At 37.3% G+C, this 19,066-nt stretch overlaps 1 protein-coding gene across 7 annotated transcripts in view; it reads right to left on the bottom strand.

Moving 5' to 3' along the window:
- The window catches only part of AOPEP (aminopeptidase O (putative)), a 408,083-nt gene that overhangs the window by 92,462 nt on the left and 296,555 nt on the right, over positions 1–19,066 (bottom strand). For all 7 annotated transcript variants that reach the window (XR_001369118.3, XM_025177850.2, XM_075931804.1 and 4 more), the window contains one exon: positions 3,103–3,222. Coding sequence is in view for 6 of the 7 variants with exons in the window: in XM_025177850.2 (XP_025033635.2) it covers positions 3,103–3,222 (120 nt within the window). In the remaining variant the exon portion in view is untranslated. The remainder of the gene's footprint in view (positions 1–3,102; positions 3,223–19,066) is intronic.

The raw sequence follows: 19,066 nt of genomic DNA, 5'->3' as shown, positions 1-19,066 counted from the left end.
CTTGGTTTCACCTTGTTCAATAAAGCGGAGATTGTGCTGCTTTTGTTGAGGTCATAATTGTGTTGCAAAGAAAAAAAATGTGAAAGCTCTCTGGTGTGCCGTTAAGTAAAGCTACACTCCCTCCCCCAAAAAAACCCTGAATTTAATTTTATGTTTACTTTTTTCCTCAAAAAAAAAAAAAAAAAAAAAAAAAAAAAAAAGGCAACCCTAAACTCAAGGCCTAGAGCTCACAATTCACTGGCATGAAATAGAAACACTACAGCTCTTGCTTTGATCCTATCCTCCCAAGCTATTCCTCTTCCCATTATAGAGCTCCTGACATTTCATTGGCATTCATCTGTGATTAAAATATATCCTAATTCCTATAAATAGAAAAATCTGTTTCAATACTAATTAAAAATAAGTCTGACACTTGGAAACTGATAAACAAAAAAATAAAAAGCTGAAATAAACAGCAACAGTTGAAATGTCACCTGGCAATTTTTTTTTAAAAGGCCATATGACAGTTTAGAGTTTTTAAATTAATGTTTGAATTTATAAAGGGCTCTAAAATGTACTCCAATGTCTAACTACGCATTTTATGCTAACAAACATGAGCCTGACTTAACTTTCTTCCATTTTAATTACTGCCTAAAAAATTCCAATTACAGTAAAACTCCAATAGTCCGGCATCCAATAGTCCGGCACTCCTGATAGTCCGGCATCAAAATGGCAAGAGCCTAGTGAGCGAGCTTCGGCAAAAAATGAGTCACAAGGGAACAGCGGCAGCAGCTGAACTGAGCAAAAAGGGTAAAAAAGGCTTAAAAAAACCGAAAACATTACAGTATACTGTATACAGTATGTACAATAAAAAGGGTTAAGAACACTTTATATACGGTATATAATGTATATAATATATATATATATATATACACATATATATAAAACCATCTTATAGTACCTCCTGATAGTCGGGCATATTTGAAAATCCGGCACCACCTAGGTCCCATAGGTTCCGGATTATCGGAAGTCTATTGTACTAATGATAAACCATGTACACTGACCATCTGTGGTGTTCAGCTGGATTTTTTTCATTTACATAGGCGGAGTCAAACATGTTAAGTTTGAGAGTGCTCCTTAATTATACTGGTATGAATATATTCTCAATAACTAACCATTTTTTGTTTATGAACATCCAATCAGCATCTACACAATACATATTTCCTGAGTTGGTTTAATTTCCTCCATTTTCTCCCAAATGTTCTCTCTGAACACTGTCTGCTTGGGGTCCAAAGCCTGTAAACATTTACTGCAGTGAATACGGCTTCTACCATGAACAGTCTCATGGACTTAAATTCTCTCAGAGTACTAAGTCAATAGGACTATTGCACAATAGTAGTAAGTATTATTAAGTTTTGGAATGGATGGGAAAACATGGTATCAGAACAAATTGTGCTTTAATGGCTGTAGTTCCCAAACAGAGAGTCAGGGTGAAGCACTATGAGCATCTTACTATACATAGCCAGTTGAGACTGGACACACAATAAAACAGTTCTTGCACTAAGCACTAAGGCTACGTCTACACTGCAGCAGTATTTTGGGATACTGGAGGTATCTTGAAATAGCTATTCTGCGTCTTTTGAGTGCGCCTGTTATTCTGAAATATAACGGGCTCGCTATTCCGACATCCCTGTAAACCTCATTCCACAAGGAGTAAGAGACGTTTCGGAACAGCAATTTATTTAGAAATAAATGCTGTGTAGACGGTGCCAAATTTCAAAATAACCTACTTCCAAATAGAATTGAAATAAGATACGCAATTGTGTAGCTCAAATTGTGTCTCTTATTTTGACCTACGGTGCAGTGTAGATGCACCCAAAGCGATTACTGATCCACAGTTAACACTCTGTCCACAGTAATAAGTGTTTGTAGAGTGGGGCCTGTAAGTTGGCAAGTCTTGTGTATGAACTTTGTCTTTATACTGGTTTGTAAAGCACATCTATGATACATTAATAATAATTTCTCCCATGACTTAAACACGTATTGTAATTAATGGACGCAGCTGTAAAGATCCTTAGAACTCATATGCCATGAGCACAGAAATCCATTTACTCTCTTGTAAAAGCACAATTATATGAGTAAGGCCTGAGATCTAGGTAAAAGCAAATAATGGGCTATAACAGAGGCAGCAGTGACGGGTGGCAGGTAGGAGCCGGTCCACGAGGGGAGCTAGTTTAAAAACCAGAGGAGGCAGTGCATTGTTTCCGGGGGGGAAGAGGAGGGGAGGAAGGTGTCCAAGCTCTCCGTGGACAGAGCTGCTGGGGGCGAGAGACAAAGGAGGCTGCTGAAAAGCTCCCTGGGGAGCATTGGACCCACTGCAGACACAAGCTGCTGCTTCAAAGCAGCCTCTGCCTACGAAGAGCCAGGGGCCCACCGCAGGCAGAGGCGGCTTCGTGGTAGCCTCCCCTGGCCTCAGCCTCCTTCTCCCCCCGTTGCTGCCTCTGATGGGGGAGCAGGTGGCACCGTGGAGCCAGTGCTGGAGGGAGAAGGAGGCTGAGGCTTATGCTGGCTCCCCCCAGCTCCAGATTTGCCCCCTCTTGTATCAGAGGCAGCAAGTGGGAAGGAGGGCAAGAGATGTGAGTTGTCGAGAAGATTAACCAAGAAGCGTAATCAGTTAATCATCTACTCGACTACTTGTTCACATCCCTATTCTGAGGTATGACACCTTATCAATATCACATAAGTTCCTGTATACAACATGCATATCTGAAATAAGCATTTTAACATTTGAGTGCACATACCTCGTAAAGGCATGGCTACCGTTGATACGCACACACACAGAGGAGGCTATGCAAACTGAACATACTAATTATACTAGATAGTCTAACTATAGTATAAAAACCTCAGTGTATACACAGTACACATTAGTATCACACAGGAACGCAGAGTAAGGCAGACATACTATATTTTTACCTTCTTTGGCAGTACATATACAAACAATTTTAGAGCTCTCTAATGGGGAAAGAGAGCTTGAAAAGCTCTGGGTCTTAATAGCCTGCCAATATTACAGTCAGTAACACAATGTATCTGCTTAATATTGCGGTGGGACTGTTAATGAATTACCTCTGCATCTTGCTCACCAAGATGGTACGTTTTCTCTAAGCACTGCAGAGTTCTGAGACATAATGTCGTCTTCTCCTCCAACAGACACTCTAGAAGTAAAACCAACTGGTCCGGGAGAAGCTAAGAGTAAAATAAACGTATCGTCAGAATAAAACTCTACTTAATAGGCAATGAAATTGACACAGATCAAACATGACAAGGTTAGGGTATCCTGTGTAATTCTAACATGCATTCGACATGTGGGAAGACCTAGTTGATTTTGGAAAAAAACTCAGAGTTCATGTTGTCTGTACTTTGAAAGCTCTGCTCTGGGGTCTAGTTAAGACTAATTTTCTTTGTTTTTTCAGAAATGATCAGATGAAAATCATATTTTCTTATTCAAACATTATTGTGGCTTATTAGACTCTATTCTTTATGGAATACATATGCTAAGTATTCTATTTTGTTGAGATTTGGTACGGGTAGAAACAAAATGACAGTTTATAGTGCATCACTCCAGGAGGTCACCAGACATATGAACATTTAATTACATGAGGGCCTGTTGATTATATAAACAATTTCACTTTATTCTGGCAGTGTACAAAGAAACATGATATAAATAAGTGGCATGCAACAAAATTAAGATTGCAACAGCACATTTCCAGTGCAAAGAGTCATAAGTTATACTTTCTCATACCAAAAAAAAGGAAAAGACATATTGTCCATGTACCTATTGTGCATGTATATTTAGCAATTGTACCTCTAACATTTTTTAGATGAACCACAGGTAGCCTGACGAGAGAAAGCACAAGAAGCCTGATGTAGTGAGTGCTTAAGTGCTTCATTTAATAGGCTTATCGGATGAACAAATAAATAATTCATGGAAAGCACAAAGTGAGAATACACACCAGCTGCCAGGAAACATACTGAAAATTCAGGGTTCTGGAAGTCCTATCACAGGTTCCTTGTTTACTCAGATGCTACCCTCCTCCCCAAAACCCATTTTCTCCATTCTGGAACACCAAAAGGGGGGGAGGGAGGAAATCAAACACTTACGTTTTTGCATGCAAAATACAAACCCATCATTACTCAATTCAAACAGTTTGCAGATTATTATTATTATTATTATTAAAGGACAAAATCATACTCTTCCACTCTAATTCCACTTTTGTCCCATTTTAAGGTCAGATTTTGGAGCCCCGTGAAGGTCTCCCTTTCAGTCTAAGGCCGCCTTCTGCTGTTGTGCTGCCCACCACTCCTCCCTGCCTCCTTATGCTTACTAGGTGCCAGACAAAGGCAGATATTAAAATGTAACTTTCATCAGCTTCTCATGAAAACACTGCAGCCAAGTTGGAGTGTAAGGTAAGGGCACGTGTAATCCAAGCAATTAGCTGGGGATGAAAAAAAGATTCCCTCTCGCTTTGCCTTGGACCTCAGGAGGGATGTAGCATCAGAGAATTCCTAAATGTTTCTCTATTATTTTAATGACAGCCCCTTACATATATAAAAGCAGCACACTGGCAACAAGACCACAAAGCGAAAGTTTTCTACTCAAATCGTAACCTGTAAAGCTTTGGCAGATATCACCAGCTAAACAAGCAATGAGATATCTTCATTCTCAGACTGACATTGCTTGGCATTAGCACATAAATCAAATGCTAATAAGAAGGGACATAAATCACTAGCATTTTAACAATTTGTTTTCCTTACAATGCATTCTTTTATTATCAAAACTGTATTCTCCGGGTTTGAAAAAAAAAAAACACAACTTGTTCTAATTGGAACATTTTCAAAGTAACACTCAAATCTGCCAACTGCAAGGAAAACTGAAAAGTTAAAAATAGTAGGAAATGAAAATATTTTTAATATTTCAATTTAAAGTCACCCACTAAAATGCCAACTTAAATGTTTGTTGTTTAGTCCAAGAGCAGCTGCTTCAAGTGGTGGGGGGTGGAGAGAGACAGACAAGAAAGATGTCTGGGAATCGGCTCTGCTTGGAAACCGAATTTATTTTGAATGCTAATAAAATTTGAAATGGTGCAGAACACCACGTGCTTATTTAGAAAGCTTTTTCCATCAAACACGAGGATAATACAGCCATCCTTATAGTTCAGAAACTGCTGGTAGTTGTGGTTGTTTTGTTTAAGATTCTTCACGAAATATGACACATGAATTCACACACAAAGTGTTATTACAAATAATGTTGGGGAATCTGATTCAGGTCAACAGAAGCATTTTAGTACACAGAAAAACCCTGAAACATAATTTCTTCTTTTCTCAGTGTTGCAAATTCCTGAGATGGCACCCTATATGCCAGGTTCCAGCTCTCAGCATATATTTAAGGCCATATTATGAGCAGGAAGTGAGACTACATGGGCATAGCTAAAATAGTTTGTTCTCTCATTCGTTTTAACTAAAATTCTGAGTGTACATATTTCCTCAGTATTCCCTGTCTCAATAAAAAGGACGTTGCCTAACATGACATTTAGCTTGCATCAAGATGAAGAAAGTTCAACGAAGTTTCATTGCAAAAACCACTACAAAAATCCCCATTTTATTAACAGATTTGTTCTGTTCTCCCCTCCCCCTCAGGTGAAATGGCATGATTTACACTATTTTGTAAATTGTTTTTGCTCTTTTGTTCTAAAGACCTTATAATTTCAGGACACCTTAGTAAATAAATATATAGATGTCTAAATCAAATGCATTCATCCTATTATTTTTGTTACCTAGTCTTCCCCGACCTCAACCCTGATTGAGATGTTTAGTTCAGCCACCTGTTGTGTCTCATCTTTACTCTGTGAACTTTAGGGGCCAAAGACCCACATGTTTGTACAGCACCTAAAGCAAACAGGACCCCGGCTTGGTTGGATTCTTGATGCTAACATAGCATAAATGTTAAATAACAGTAGTAACAAATTGCATTCCAAGTACCAAAAGTTTTTTTTTTAAACTTGAAAAAATTTAGTTCTCTGACTGCATATTGAATACATAACATTCAGTAGAAATACTGTATACAATATAGTAATAGCAAAGTTCGGCAAGGCAAATTTTATAATGCTACTGTTTATTTCTACCTGGACGAAAATACAGTTTTCTGCATTAAAAAGCAAAAATTCTAGCCAATAAGGGAATACGTCACCTAAAAATGCTCATTAGATATGATTATTAAAGGAGAAATCTTACATCAGAAGTGTGGTGAGATTCAAAACAATCTTTACAATGTGAATTAATACAGTTGGTGCAGTAGTAGTATTGTGATGACAGACACGTCATGTATGAATATTTTAAAGCATATCGTTCTAGTCTCAACTATTTATAGCAATAAAATTAGAGTATTTTCCCAGGGTTTTTTGGCTGATTGCACGTCACTGTACCAAACTACAAAAGGAGAATGAATTAATATATTGTGATCAAGCACACTGGAGCTTTTTGTAAGGTTTCACACAATTAAACAATATCCCACGGTCATTTTCCTAATATTGTGACTTATTTTGCTTGTCTTGCTTTTAAAGTTGCTGTTCATACTGCCTCCACCAAGGGACTACATAATTTTGCTTTCTTTTTCTGATAGAGAGCATTAGACATTGCTTCTTATTCATGGCCTGGTGCAGTGGCTTTTAAGTTTACATAACTAAATCCTTAACTTTGAAACAATTTTGAAAAGACGTGTCACAGCAAAGGGGGAGGGGGCCCAATCAAATGAAAAAAAGACAACATTCTTCCAGAAAACAACAGCAGACTGTCACTGAAGTAGCTTACACAAACATTATGTCTCTAAATACTTACATTCAATGTTTACTGAACATCAGGAGACAAAATAAAACCGCTATCTTGTATTTTATTCACAGTCAATGATAATTCACTGTACTCCAAATAGTAAATCTTATAACTTTTAATAGGTTTTTAGAAAGTTTGCACAAAGCATCTTGGAATCAAATATGAATTTTCTGACCACCACCCATAGCCGTAAACACGATAATGAATCCTGCCTCTTCAAAGCTCTCTCAGTGCAGCTAGAAGGTCATCAGCCTCACATCCAAGACCACCCACATTAAAAGAGACTATTTGTCAATTCCCCCATTAGCATAATGCAATAAATGCTACATTCATCATTTATACTAGAAAAATGTCATTGAAACATTTGACTACTGACCTTTCACAGCCATGAAATGTGACAGATATAGGCATTTGTGCATCCACAGCACCACTGCTTGTGCTGAACCCCTAAGCCAGGATACAAATCACTAAAGCAGTACAGCTGGTATGCTGAATATCCCACTTGCTTCAGCCTACACTTGAATGAAGTCATTGAAAGCCTCCTTGGAGGGGAAATGCGCCTCGGACTAATGCAGCAACCGATTGACAATGGCGTGATTTCTATTATTACCCCATTATCACACTGGGATCTGTGCCTAAATGAGCATACTTCCTCCCTGATGCCATTTCCTTTTATCCTGGCTGTAGTCTAAAAGTGGATCAATGGGAGTAATACATATGATGTCACTTCAATTTACAGCTACTGCCTCCCTCTCTCTCATACACAGATAGATCAATTCTTCCCTAAAATGGTTAAGAAATGCATGGGGAGACTCTTCTCCCAGAAAAAAGTCCTCTGCTATATTTGTCTGTTACTACAGCAAGGAAATGTTTATACTGAGTGAAAACAAGGGGTAAAAGAAAAAAGTCACTACTGTACACTGAAGAATGCTGGCTGAACTTCAACACAAACACAGCCCAAAACAGAATTAAAAGCTATTGACCTTTGAAAATTATATGGAGGTTTGTTGTTTCAGAAAGACAATCAGATCCAGCAACTTCTCTTTGGTTGAAAGCAGCACCAGAAAGATGGGATTTAAAAGAAAAAAAATGTGTAAGATTTCTCAAAGTCAAACAGAACTCCTCCCCGCCCTTCACATAAAAAAACCCAATCCACAGCTCTGCTAGTAAATGCTCCCCACAGACAGAGTTTCCTCATTAAATGCAGATAAGAAAGCCCTGCTACTGGTACAACAGAAAAGATTTATAGGTCCTGGCCATCTCAATCTCCACTCTGAACTGGCCAACCAAACAAAAAGCGACTCTCGAGTTGTAAACTCTCTATAGGGATAATTTGGCTTCAGGGTCACTTTCTGCTGGCAGCAATTAAACAAACCAACTTTCTTAAAACAAATTTCTCCCTTTTCAGAATGTCCAGAAGAAATAACACTGAGAATTCAAGATACTTATTTCACAAAAATTTAGACAGACCTTGTCACGGTTTACTTTAAACAATAATTCTTAAATGCTGTTATTTATCTGTGCAGTCACTTCTTTTAAATGAAAACCGGCAATTTCCCTTCAGGGATGAAAATATGCTCAGTATCAAATAGCATGCAAATTCAATAAAAAAATGTCCACACACAAACAGCTGCTAAGCTAGTATGTTGTGGTACAATGTAACTTAAGAAATTCTAATTCTTAGAGAGCTAGTCTGCAGTTGTATTAATGCATAAAAACATGTAAGAAATCTGCAGCTGACCAAAAAATGCTTTGAACTGAATCACAAAATAAAAATGGCCCATTTCAGAGACTACAAAAATTGAAAGGGTGCACTCTGACGTAAGAAACCATTCTGGTTAGTTTTGTTTAGTTCACCGTTTACAAAATATATCTGACAATATAAACCTTATCACCTCTAAAAAGTAATATTAATACTCTATATTATTACTGTTATTAACTAGGGATGTAAAATCCCATTTAGATGGTTAATCAGTTAAACATAGTATTTAACCAGTGAACAAATTAAAGGGGATGTGTGTGGGGGGGGGGGAGGGGTAGTGCAGGAGCCGCTTCAGCATCACTGGGCTGGAGCGACCCTAGGGCCTGCTGAGGCCAGACTGGAGCAGTCCTTGTCAATGGTGAGCCCCTTGTGGGGCTGGAACAGCCCCCTGCCTGCTACACTGGTTAGTCTCTCACATTCTTATTAACTACCTTTAAGAAAATGATAAATATTTCTCTCTATAGCACAGCCTCATCTAACTAAGATGGATGTGATGAAATTATCTCCCACCTCCCTCATCATGGATTACTCTCAAGCATTTACTGGAGTAACCTGACTTACTTAATACAGTTGCATACAATTTTTTTTATATGGGAAATGTACTAACATTTTTGTTGATGAGGTATTCTCATACTATATTAATATCTAAGGATTATCACCAACCTCTTTGAAGAAAATTATGAAAATATACACTCATCAAAAGTCAATGTATGATACATTTAGAAATATTAATTTTGTGATAACTAAAAGATCACTAGCTACAATAAATATGACAAATTTGGCATCAAGAGTAATTTGACTAATATAGTTGCATGAGCTTTCCAAGTACTTTCAGATCTGTAACAAAAGTTTTCATTTTTAAGAGTCTTACATAATTTACTTATCTACATGTATTATATGCCAGAACAATTCAATAGGATTTATTTTCTTCTTTATCCATATGAACATTGCTAGGTAAAAGGCTTGCAACCAGAAAAATAGTATAAAATTACCTGCACAAAAAAAAAAAAAAAAAAAAAAAAAAAAAAAATCATCTGGATCTCAAAGACTGTCAATGCTTCCCCTTTCAAATGAAGAGGACAAAGTATGCTAGATGTTAAATACAGTGCGATTGACAATATACAAGCAAAATCTTACATATGGTTGCATTTTATGGTGGCCACTGGTGTGTCTGGAAAGATTTTTTCAAATTATGATTTTCTCTTATGTGTTCAACACTATTAGCAAAGTAACCCTGGACAGAGAGGACGCTAAAAGGGAACTGTGCTCTTTGGAAAATTTGGCCTTTAATTCTTATATTAATCAGTTTGCATTTCCAAAACCAATGGAGTACATCTTTTAATGCCTTAGGTCCCAATCCACAAAGCTCTTGGGACTACTCGTATGCTTAAAGGTAAGCACATGCAGAATCAGGATACTAATTTTTTTTCACAGCAATTCACATAGAGATCTACCCCCTCGCTCCCCCACCCCCAGGCAAGAAAAAAAAATCAACCAATATCCACATCTGAAAAATTAGTTATTTTTCTTAAATATAGAAAAAAAATTTCAAATAGCATTAAAGCAAAAGAGAGGAAAAAGGAGGATGGGGTGGGATGCTGCAGTCTTCAGAAAGATGAGTACACAAGGATTTCATCTTACCAGTACTTTGAACTGGTTAGAATTAGCAATGTAAATGCATTTCTACAGTCCCTAGTTTGGTACATTTTGTAAATATCATTTCTATGCATGACTCCTAATGTTTTTAAAAAGGCCAGCAGCTGCTACGAGCTTATAAAGTGAAATATCTTTTTCTTAAGCTATGGCACAAAATATTTTTCAATAATTTGCTTAATGGAGGGAAGATTCACTTAAGAAGAAATTCAACATCTGCAATCTAATCTAAGTGCATTGAAATGTCATAAATGATTAAACCTATATGATCTAACAAAGTGCTGAGCCAACAAGATGGAAACCAGGTGGCTTCTAATGCAGGTTCAGTCAGGTTATATGGAGTTTTTTCCAGCCCTATTTTTCAAAAAGAAACGTTTCATAATAAATTTTACCCTTGAGCATAGTAATTCCATTTCAAAGACAATAGATATTAAAAGTTTAACCTATTCTATACATATAAATTTTATGCTGATTATTCTGTATATCACATACTGTTGTGTACGCATATTCAAGATTTAAATCAAATCTCTTCCATTACTCATCATTATGGAAATGCATATATTTGCTACTTATTCATTCTGGTGGATCAGAAAACATTTAAGCAAGTGTGTAATATTCTTATTGAGCTCAGGTCCATCAAATACAATGCGAGTGATTGATGTTAACATTGTTACTGCAAGGGTTCATCTGCCAGAATCTCTACTACACACCTCTATTTTTTTTAAGGTTTAATAATTTAGACAAACATTTTATCTAAGCTGAATTTATTCAACGTAGATCCAGCCAGAGTATGATTGCACTATATGGTCATTTAAAAACAGCCAAGTCAAAAGCCAAATTTAAACAATCTGAATTAGGCTTTGTACATTGTTGGTCTAACCCAAAGGTGGCGAACATTTGTTGGGTTGGGAACCGCTGACCCACAGGGGGGAAAAAAAAAATCAGTCAGGGGTAACACACAAATGAGAAGGAAAGCGGAAAGCCTCTGAATGAGAAGGAGGAAGACATTCCCCACATTTCTCTTGCACACCAGAGCCCTAGGGCAGTATGGGGGGGGGGGGGCAGGCTAGTAGATTTTGTGTACTCCAGCTCTGCGGGTGGGTGGCTGGAGCATCAACACTGGCTCTCCAATGCTGAACTTTGGGAGCCAGATCCAGGCAAGCAGGGGGCTGCATCTAGCCTCTGGGCGTAAGGTTCCCCACCCATGGTCTAACGGGAGGACTAGATTTTTTATTTTTGTTAAGTACTAAAAAGACACACTTGGAAAACTGAGGTTTAAAAACAGCTGTTACTGGGTATCATGTAATAGAATATAAAATAGGACACTGGGTCCTGTCCTGCTCACCTGACTAGGATATGGCCATTTATGGGTTGACTAAGTTTGCACAGCTGTTTCTCCACAGATATGCCTTTAATAATTACTTATAGCTCTTGATAACTGACATGACTCTTCTACCACTAATGCAGTTTTACACTGGTGCACCTCGATTAATGTCAATGGAACTAAACTATCATATGAACTTCTAAATTGTTTTAACAAAAATAATTAAATATCAACATGGTCTTATGAATCTGGAAATATACACTTGATGAGTAGTTCATATGCTACCAATGAAAGTGAGGAAACACAGAAATCGATTTGGAAGCAAAGGTTAGAGGATGGATAGCAGTTGGAAATGCACCTTGAAATGTGTTCTATTACTTTAAAAATGTATAGATTTGACCATGAAGATTCCACAGAACATATACCATTTGAGCTGTCAAAAATCTATTCCATTTTCATACTTAGGGTTGGGATATCAACAGAGCTCTGTAATCTAATAAGTTCTTAGAAAACAAAGGTCATAATTATTTATTCCCTGTATCTGCTCTGAGAGTGTTTGTCTGAGTCTGTGGCTGTGTCCAGACTCAGGGGTTTTTTCGGGAAAAGTAGCCTTTTCCCGAAAAAACTTCCCCTGCGTCCAGACTCAAGCCACGTTCTTTCGAAATTAATTCGAAAGAACGCGGCTTTTCTTTCGATGGCGGTAAACCTCAATTTACGAGGAAGAACGAAAGAAGGCGTTCTTCAATGTAAATTGGGCTTCTTCAAAAGAGAGCATCCAGACTCACTGGATGCTTGCTTTTTCGAAATTTCTCCGTGCAGTCTAGACGCTCTCTTTCGAAAGAGGCTCTTTCGAAAGAGGCTTGCAGTCTAGACATAGCCTGTATGTGTGTCTGTTCATGAATTCCTCCTAAACAGTACGATCTAGGGACTACCAATTCAGTCTACAGCTTCCTCTCATCATAGCTTAAAGCAAGGTAAGGGTTTGGTTGTGCCAGGAAAGTGAAATGTGCCTGGAATGGGATTGCTTCTCAAAACCACAGAGAGAAAAAAAAAAATCACCAAGCAGGTGAAAAGGGCTGGCTAGGGGGTGTCCCCATCCTGTTGAGGGATGCCCCAGCCCCGAGCCTGCCACCCTTTTAGGGAAGGTGGGGAGGGACTTAAGCTTCCTCCTCATTCCTACAGTGACATTGGTAGCTGTTTCCCTTAATCAGGGAGCAAGGGAACCGTTTGCTACATTCCTCATTCTGCCTGGGGAGCGCAGGGGACAGACAAACCTGGACCTGGACCTGCCCCCGCCAGGGGATATGCACCCTCCCCCAGCTGTGCCCACTGGAGCTGCAGCGGCCCTGGAGAGGCACTTCTCACCTGACCCCAAACTGCTGCAGTGAGAGGGCTTGGAGTAGTTCTTTCTCCCTGGGACAGCCTGTATAATTAATCCCTCATCCCTGTCCCCATCCCAGAGCAATGATTCAAATTAAGCATGTGCATTTTCATTTATTTAAAAGAAAGAAAGAATTAAGGATCCACTAGGTAATGGTGGGTAAGTCTGCTAGTTTACTACACTGGCATATGAACACACAAAAAGAGAGGACTTTAAACTTTTCATATTTCAAAAATATATCCAATAAATTCCTGCGAGTCTTTTACACATACTCACATATCTGCTTATCAAACAAAAACAAACAACTATACTTTCATTTTAAAGCATCATTTGATTTGTCTATTTCTCAGGTGAATCTTTTTCCAGAATTGATTGTTTTCCTTTAATTTAGAAATATACCTTACATTCATTTACACCTGTGTCACTTATCCTTGCGCATATTTACAATAAGTATAAACTCTTGCAATTGCATTTCCATATCTAGGCAAACAGTTTCCAACTGAAATGAAGTTCTAGTTGATTCTGTTCAAGTACATGCTCAATAGTTTTCTCACCAAGCCTTCTAAGGCAAACACCAGAACATCTGTTATGTCCTTCTTTTGTTAGAGAAGTCTCAGGGGGTAGCCATGTTAGTCTGTATCTAGAGAAACAACAAGGAGTCCTGTGGCATTTGACATTCATCTGATGAAGTGGGCTTTACCCATGAAAGCTTATGCCCTAATAAATCTGTTGGTCCCTAAGGTGCCACAGGATTCCTCTTTCTTTTTTGTTACAGAGCCTTTACTCAGGATCATTGCCCAAATTATCATAAAATGACCACAAACTGAACACAGAAGTGCAAGATGAGACTATAGCTGAGAAAAACACACAAATCCCCACCTTAATACTGAAGTTATTTATTCTGCAAAATGCACATGAAAAAAATTAAATTCACTGCCTTCCCTTCAGTCCCTCACACTATTTTCCATTCACTAGAATGATGTAATGTGTGTAAAGCTTACAGTGACCTGTACTGCACTCCCATTCTGTGTACCTTTGGATCCCATTCCATACATTTTATACCCTGGCTTAACTCAGAAAATTTTATGTGGAACAGGATGAGGCATTAAATTACTATGGGCTACCTTCTAAATGCATGGTAAGAAAGCAACTAGCAAACTGTATCAATAAAATATGAGATTCTGTCAACCTGAATGAAGATTTTTTTTATTATTTTTAAGATAACTTACTATGAGTGAAATCCCTTCTAAGAATTGTTGTTCTTGATCGTAATGAAAGAATTTGCTGATTTACTATCCAAATCTTTACTCCTTATGCAACCTCCCTCCCCCCCAAAAAAACTCCTCCCATTAACTTCAAAGCAAAAACCTACTTGTATAAGGAAGAATATGATCAGACCCTTATATGATCAAGTTACACAAAACAAAAACATTCAAAGATGAGCAGACAATACGGAAAACAGCAGGGTGACTGCACAGTAGTTGAGTTTATGTGTACAGTATTGGCTGACTAACCCCTGAATACGTACTGTATTTCAGTGCTTCGCAGCGGTAGATGAGTTAGTCTGAAACAGGAAAAACTTAAAACACAACAAATAGTCTTGTAGCACTTTAAAGACTAACCGTAGTAACTCAAAAGCTTATCTACTAATGAGAAAAGTTGATTGAACAGTACGTTTTAAAATTAACCACACATTGTGTCCAGTGACAAAGAACGAACTTCAGTCATACAAAAGTTTAAATAATTTGATCCATGCAATCACTTAACATGTTCATCTTAAAAAAAAAAAAAAAAAAAAAAAAAAATCATCCTATCATTAATAATGCCTTCAGCTAAACATCTGAAACAAAGTTATTTTCTGTACCAACCCACTACATTTCCAAAGTCTGAGTGCTCAAAATCATTCCACAGATGTATGTCTCAAAAAGTAAATGAGAGTGGTACTCTAACACTGGCTCCAGCGTGAATGTGAATGTCTATAATGCTATTTTTAGTGCCAGAGCATGAGCCTGAGTCTATAGACCCTGGTTCTGAGTCTTGCTGTTGCAGGGTTTTTTCCATTTAGTTATTTATTTGCTTGTTTGTTTTTGCAGTGTTGGCATATCTTTAGTGACTAGTGACAGTAGGCCTTGTAAGTTCCTTTTCAGATGCAGTTGTGCAGCTGTGATTAAAAAAGAGTTGAAGTTTCCATTACGAATCTCAATTCTCAGGTGTTAGTAATTCAACTATAAAAGTTCCATCCAAGAAGAAACTTGGCACAAAAGTTCTCAGCTAAAGAATGATTATTTTTTAAACACATGACTGAAAGGAAAAACACCCATGAAAGCTTACTGGAGAGACAGAGAGAGAGAGACAGAGAGACAGAGAGACAGAGACAGAGAGAGAGAGAGAGTGTGTGTGTGTGTGTGTGTGTGTAAACTAAAATCTAATTTACAAAAAAAATCAAACTCAGAAAGTTACTATTATGTGATTAGTCTAAATATTTTTAGTATAAAAAATAGACAGGTAAGGCACTAAACTTTGAAAGTGGCCATGATAAGAGACATGCACTGTATTTACTTCACAAAGCAATGATTCCCCGTGCATTTTTAATATACAGCGATATTATATATTTATTACTTTTGAACGTTTGTTTAAATGTATGTATTTAGCACATATGTTAGGAAACTGAAAGAGATACATTTCTTTGGTAACTCAATTAGCTGCTTTTATTTCTTCCCAACCCCCCAAAAAACCCCACTGAAGAATACAGACGCAATCCTTCAAATACTTACACATAGTTAACTGTATGTGCACAAATAGTTCAACTGAAGGCAATGAGACTATACATATGCCTAAAGAATTTAGAGGATTGGGCCCATTTTGGAAAGTAATTACAGGATTTAATATGTAATTAATTCCTTATAAAGAATATTACAGTAGGGATATAATTATTTCATTCTACAAGCAGGCTTAAAATGTTACAGAAATATATTATTTGATATTCTATTGAATTTTAATGTAATTTCTATAGAGCGCTGCTTAATTTCTCTATAATCTTTATTATAATCTAGATTTATTAAACTTCTATACACATTTACACCAGAGCCTCTTCTGTACAGATGCAAAGTATTATAAATGCCAGAAACTGCAATGTCTATTGTAACACTTTATTCTTAACTTTTACTTCCATACATAGCCGTTTAGAATTAGAAGCCATTTTGTACACTGCTCTCACTTATTTCAATATCAAACCCACATGAAGCACTGTATAATATATGCAGAGCCGGGTTGTCAAATGTGCTGAGTACTTACAAATCTTGTAAAAGTAAATGGGAGCTGCAGACACTCCGTATCTCTGAAAATTAGGTCCACAATAATCACAAACATCTCTTTCATAATGGCTAGGGGGAAAGCAGACAATGCGCTCCGAGTTCAACTGTTCCTCAGTTTACTTTGCAATCTCATTTGACCATAAGTTTTCATGTTTTATACATTTTCAAACACTTTTAGAGGTTGGTATAAGATCAATGTTCTGCCTGTGGCAGGCATATTGAACAGGAAAATAGCTTCTCTTTCAGATGAGCGATCTAAATCAGTTGTCAGGAAATAGCATTTATCTGTGAATATTTGTAATAGACCAAATACACCTCTAGGAAAGACAAGATATTCACTTTCACGAAACACACAATGGAAACTAGGTCTTAGATTATGCAAGAAGACTCAACCCGCCCTTGAAAATCTGTTCATATATGTATGGAAAATTTACATATCTTACCCATTAAGCAGTTGACCAAAGATGAATTTTTGCAAAGTCTTAAGAAAGTTATATAAATTTTTCCCAAAAGTTACTTCCAAAATGAATCTTAACTATGCTATGGCTACCCAAGATGGTACCAGCAACTCTAATGCACACTTATAAATATCTTTCAAACACTTTTCAACTAAGATTCACATTAAAAATTATTTCTAAGGAAATGGGGAAAAGGGTGAGGGAGAAGACCATATATCGAAGATTAAATCTTAAATATTACTCTTAGACGCCGCAAAACGTATGTTTTCTTTTAACAAAAAAAAAGCCATTGAAATAAACAACTAATAGTCAATATGGTATGTGATACAGTAGATGTGCGGATGTAAAAAACACTCACACCAAAAGGGTGGAAGTGGGTCGGGGGGGAAGAAAGGGAAATATACTTACTAATACTCAGCATTCCAGTCAGCTAGCTGGCTTAGAATCCTTCACCTGAAAATTCCTTGTGCGCCTGATAATATTCTCCTCGTACTAAATGCACGAGCCCTTCTCAATCCCAAACCAATCCCAAAACAGTTTTGTAGTTGCTCCACCCTTAAAATTACAGATTGCTGCTAGTGATCAAATTCCACCTCTCCCCTTCTTCCTTTCCACACCCTCCTTATTCAGTTCTTAAGACAGTAATTTCTCCCCCAGTAATTACATTAATTAGAAGGTTTAATTTCAGCGTTTCAACAGCATACAAGCTAGTTTAAACACATTCTTCTATTCTAACGGCAATAACAAAGGAGAAATATTTTGTACATTGCTCACCATGCTGAAGGAGGCACAAACATGTGAATCTTTAATAAAATGATTACCATTCACATGGGAAACACTACCATCATGCCTACTGTGACAAAAATATATTGTTAATTCATGGAGATTATGAGCTAAATTCATCCCAGGTGCTACTCGACTGCCTTCAAGGAAACACTCACACAGGATCATTTTAAACCTTTAAAAATGTGATGTTTGGTAACAACACACGTTTGCCAGTTATGGGCTGGTCATTATAGCACATATTTATAATTTTGAATTGCTGTGCAAAGATGTATAATATGAATGAAAATTAAAAGAAAAACATGGCATGTCAGTGAAATGTATTTTATAATTTATTGCTGACAGAGTACCAACAGCATACCAACTCCCCTGTGTTTACACTAAAACCAGAAGTATCGGTCTGGTTGGTTTCTCAACAGACTGATGCACGGTACAATCTCTTCTCCGAGGGAGTCTGCATGGAAGAGTGAATAAAATAACAGGCTTTAACCAAATCAAGCCTGCATCATTAATATAGTGCATGTGAACAACCAGCCCCTCCATTTCCAGTGTTACAGTTCTAAATAAATCTTCATGAAGAAAAATAATTAGCCCAAATAAAATAAAAATAATTAGAGTGACTGCTGTGCTGGCTGCCTGGAGTTTTCCTAAGTAGACTAAAATGGGGATCCATAACTCGAAGATACTGGTCTTAAGAGAAAAAACAGAAGTGGAGTAGCAGGGAGAGGGAGAAAAAGGGAAAGGGGATAAGCCACATTACAGAATCATGCATTTTGAGTTTCATAAAGCTCCTTGAGTCCAATATAGTAGTTGGTTCTTTCTGGAAATATTTATTTTCCCTTTTTTCCATTCCTTACTTGCATCCTTTTCCGTCAAACCCCCACTATTTTCTTAGTTCCCCATAAGTGGAGGGATTGGGAGAATAAAGAAGCTAAAGCAGATGTGTACTTAAAAAGGAAAAAAAGCAAGAGTGACCTTTACTGCAAATAAATGGTTTATTTTATATCCCAAGGCTACCATAGTCTATAGTTCTCAATCCCTACAGTAATCTGTAGTACATATTTAAAAACAACCCAGTAACTATCATTATCTACTATATGTACTAGAATGGGGAATTCAGACTAAGTGTTTTAAAACTTACATTCCCTCCTTTCTTTTACAAGTCCTGATATCCAAACTTACCAGCATATGCTCTGAATGACAGCCTTATATATAACACAACGGTATTGGCATACAGACCACAGAGGCATATCAGAACTTGGAACGGGTCTACAGGAGACATGCAGTAAGAGGGATTAGTGTTAGCTACATTAAACAGATTTGATAAACATTCTTCATCTTCACACTGACTAGCAGCTGGTCTCAAAGATGGGTCCTGAAAAATCATGGGGAATATGTAATGTTGACTTTTAGCAAATAATTTCCCTATTACCCCCCATCTCCTCTTTGGTCATCCCTGCTACTATTAAAGACAATACATGAAAAGATGCTGGATACTTTTGAGTATGTAGCAGGTTATCTTATATTCTG

This window comes from Pelodiscus sinensis, chromosome 6, assembly GCF_049634645.1.
Source record: "Pelodiscus sinensis isolate JC-2024 chromosome 6, ASM4963464v1, whole genome shotgun sequence".
Classification (NCBI taxonomy): Eukaryota; Metazoa; Chordata; order Testudines; family Trionychidae; genus Pelodiscus; species Pelodiscus sinensis.
This window is presented reverse-complemented; position numbering and strand designations above follow the sequence as displayed.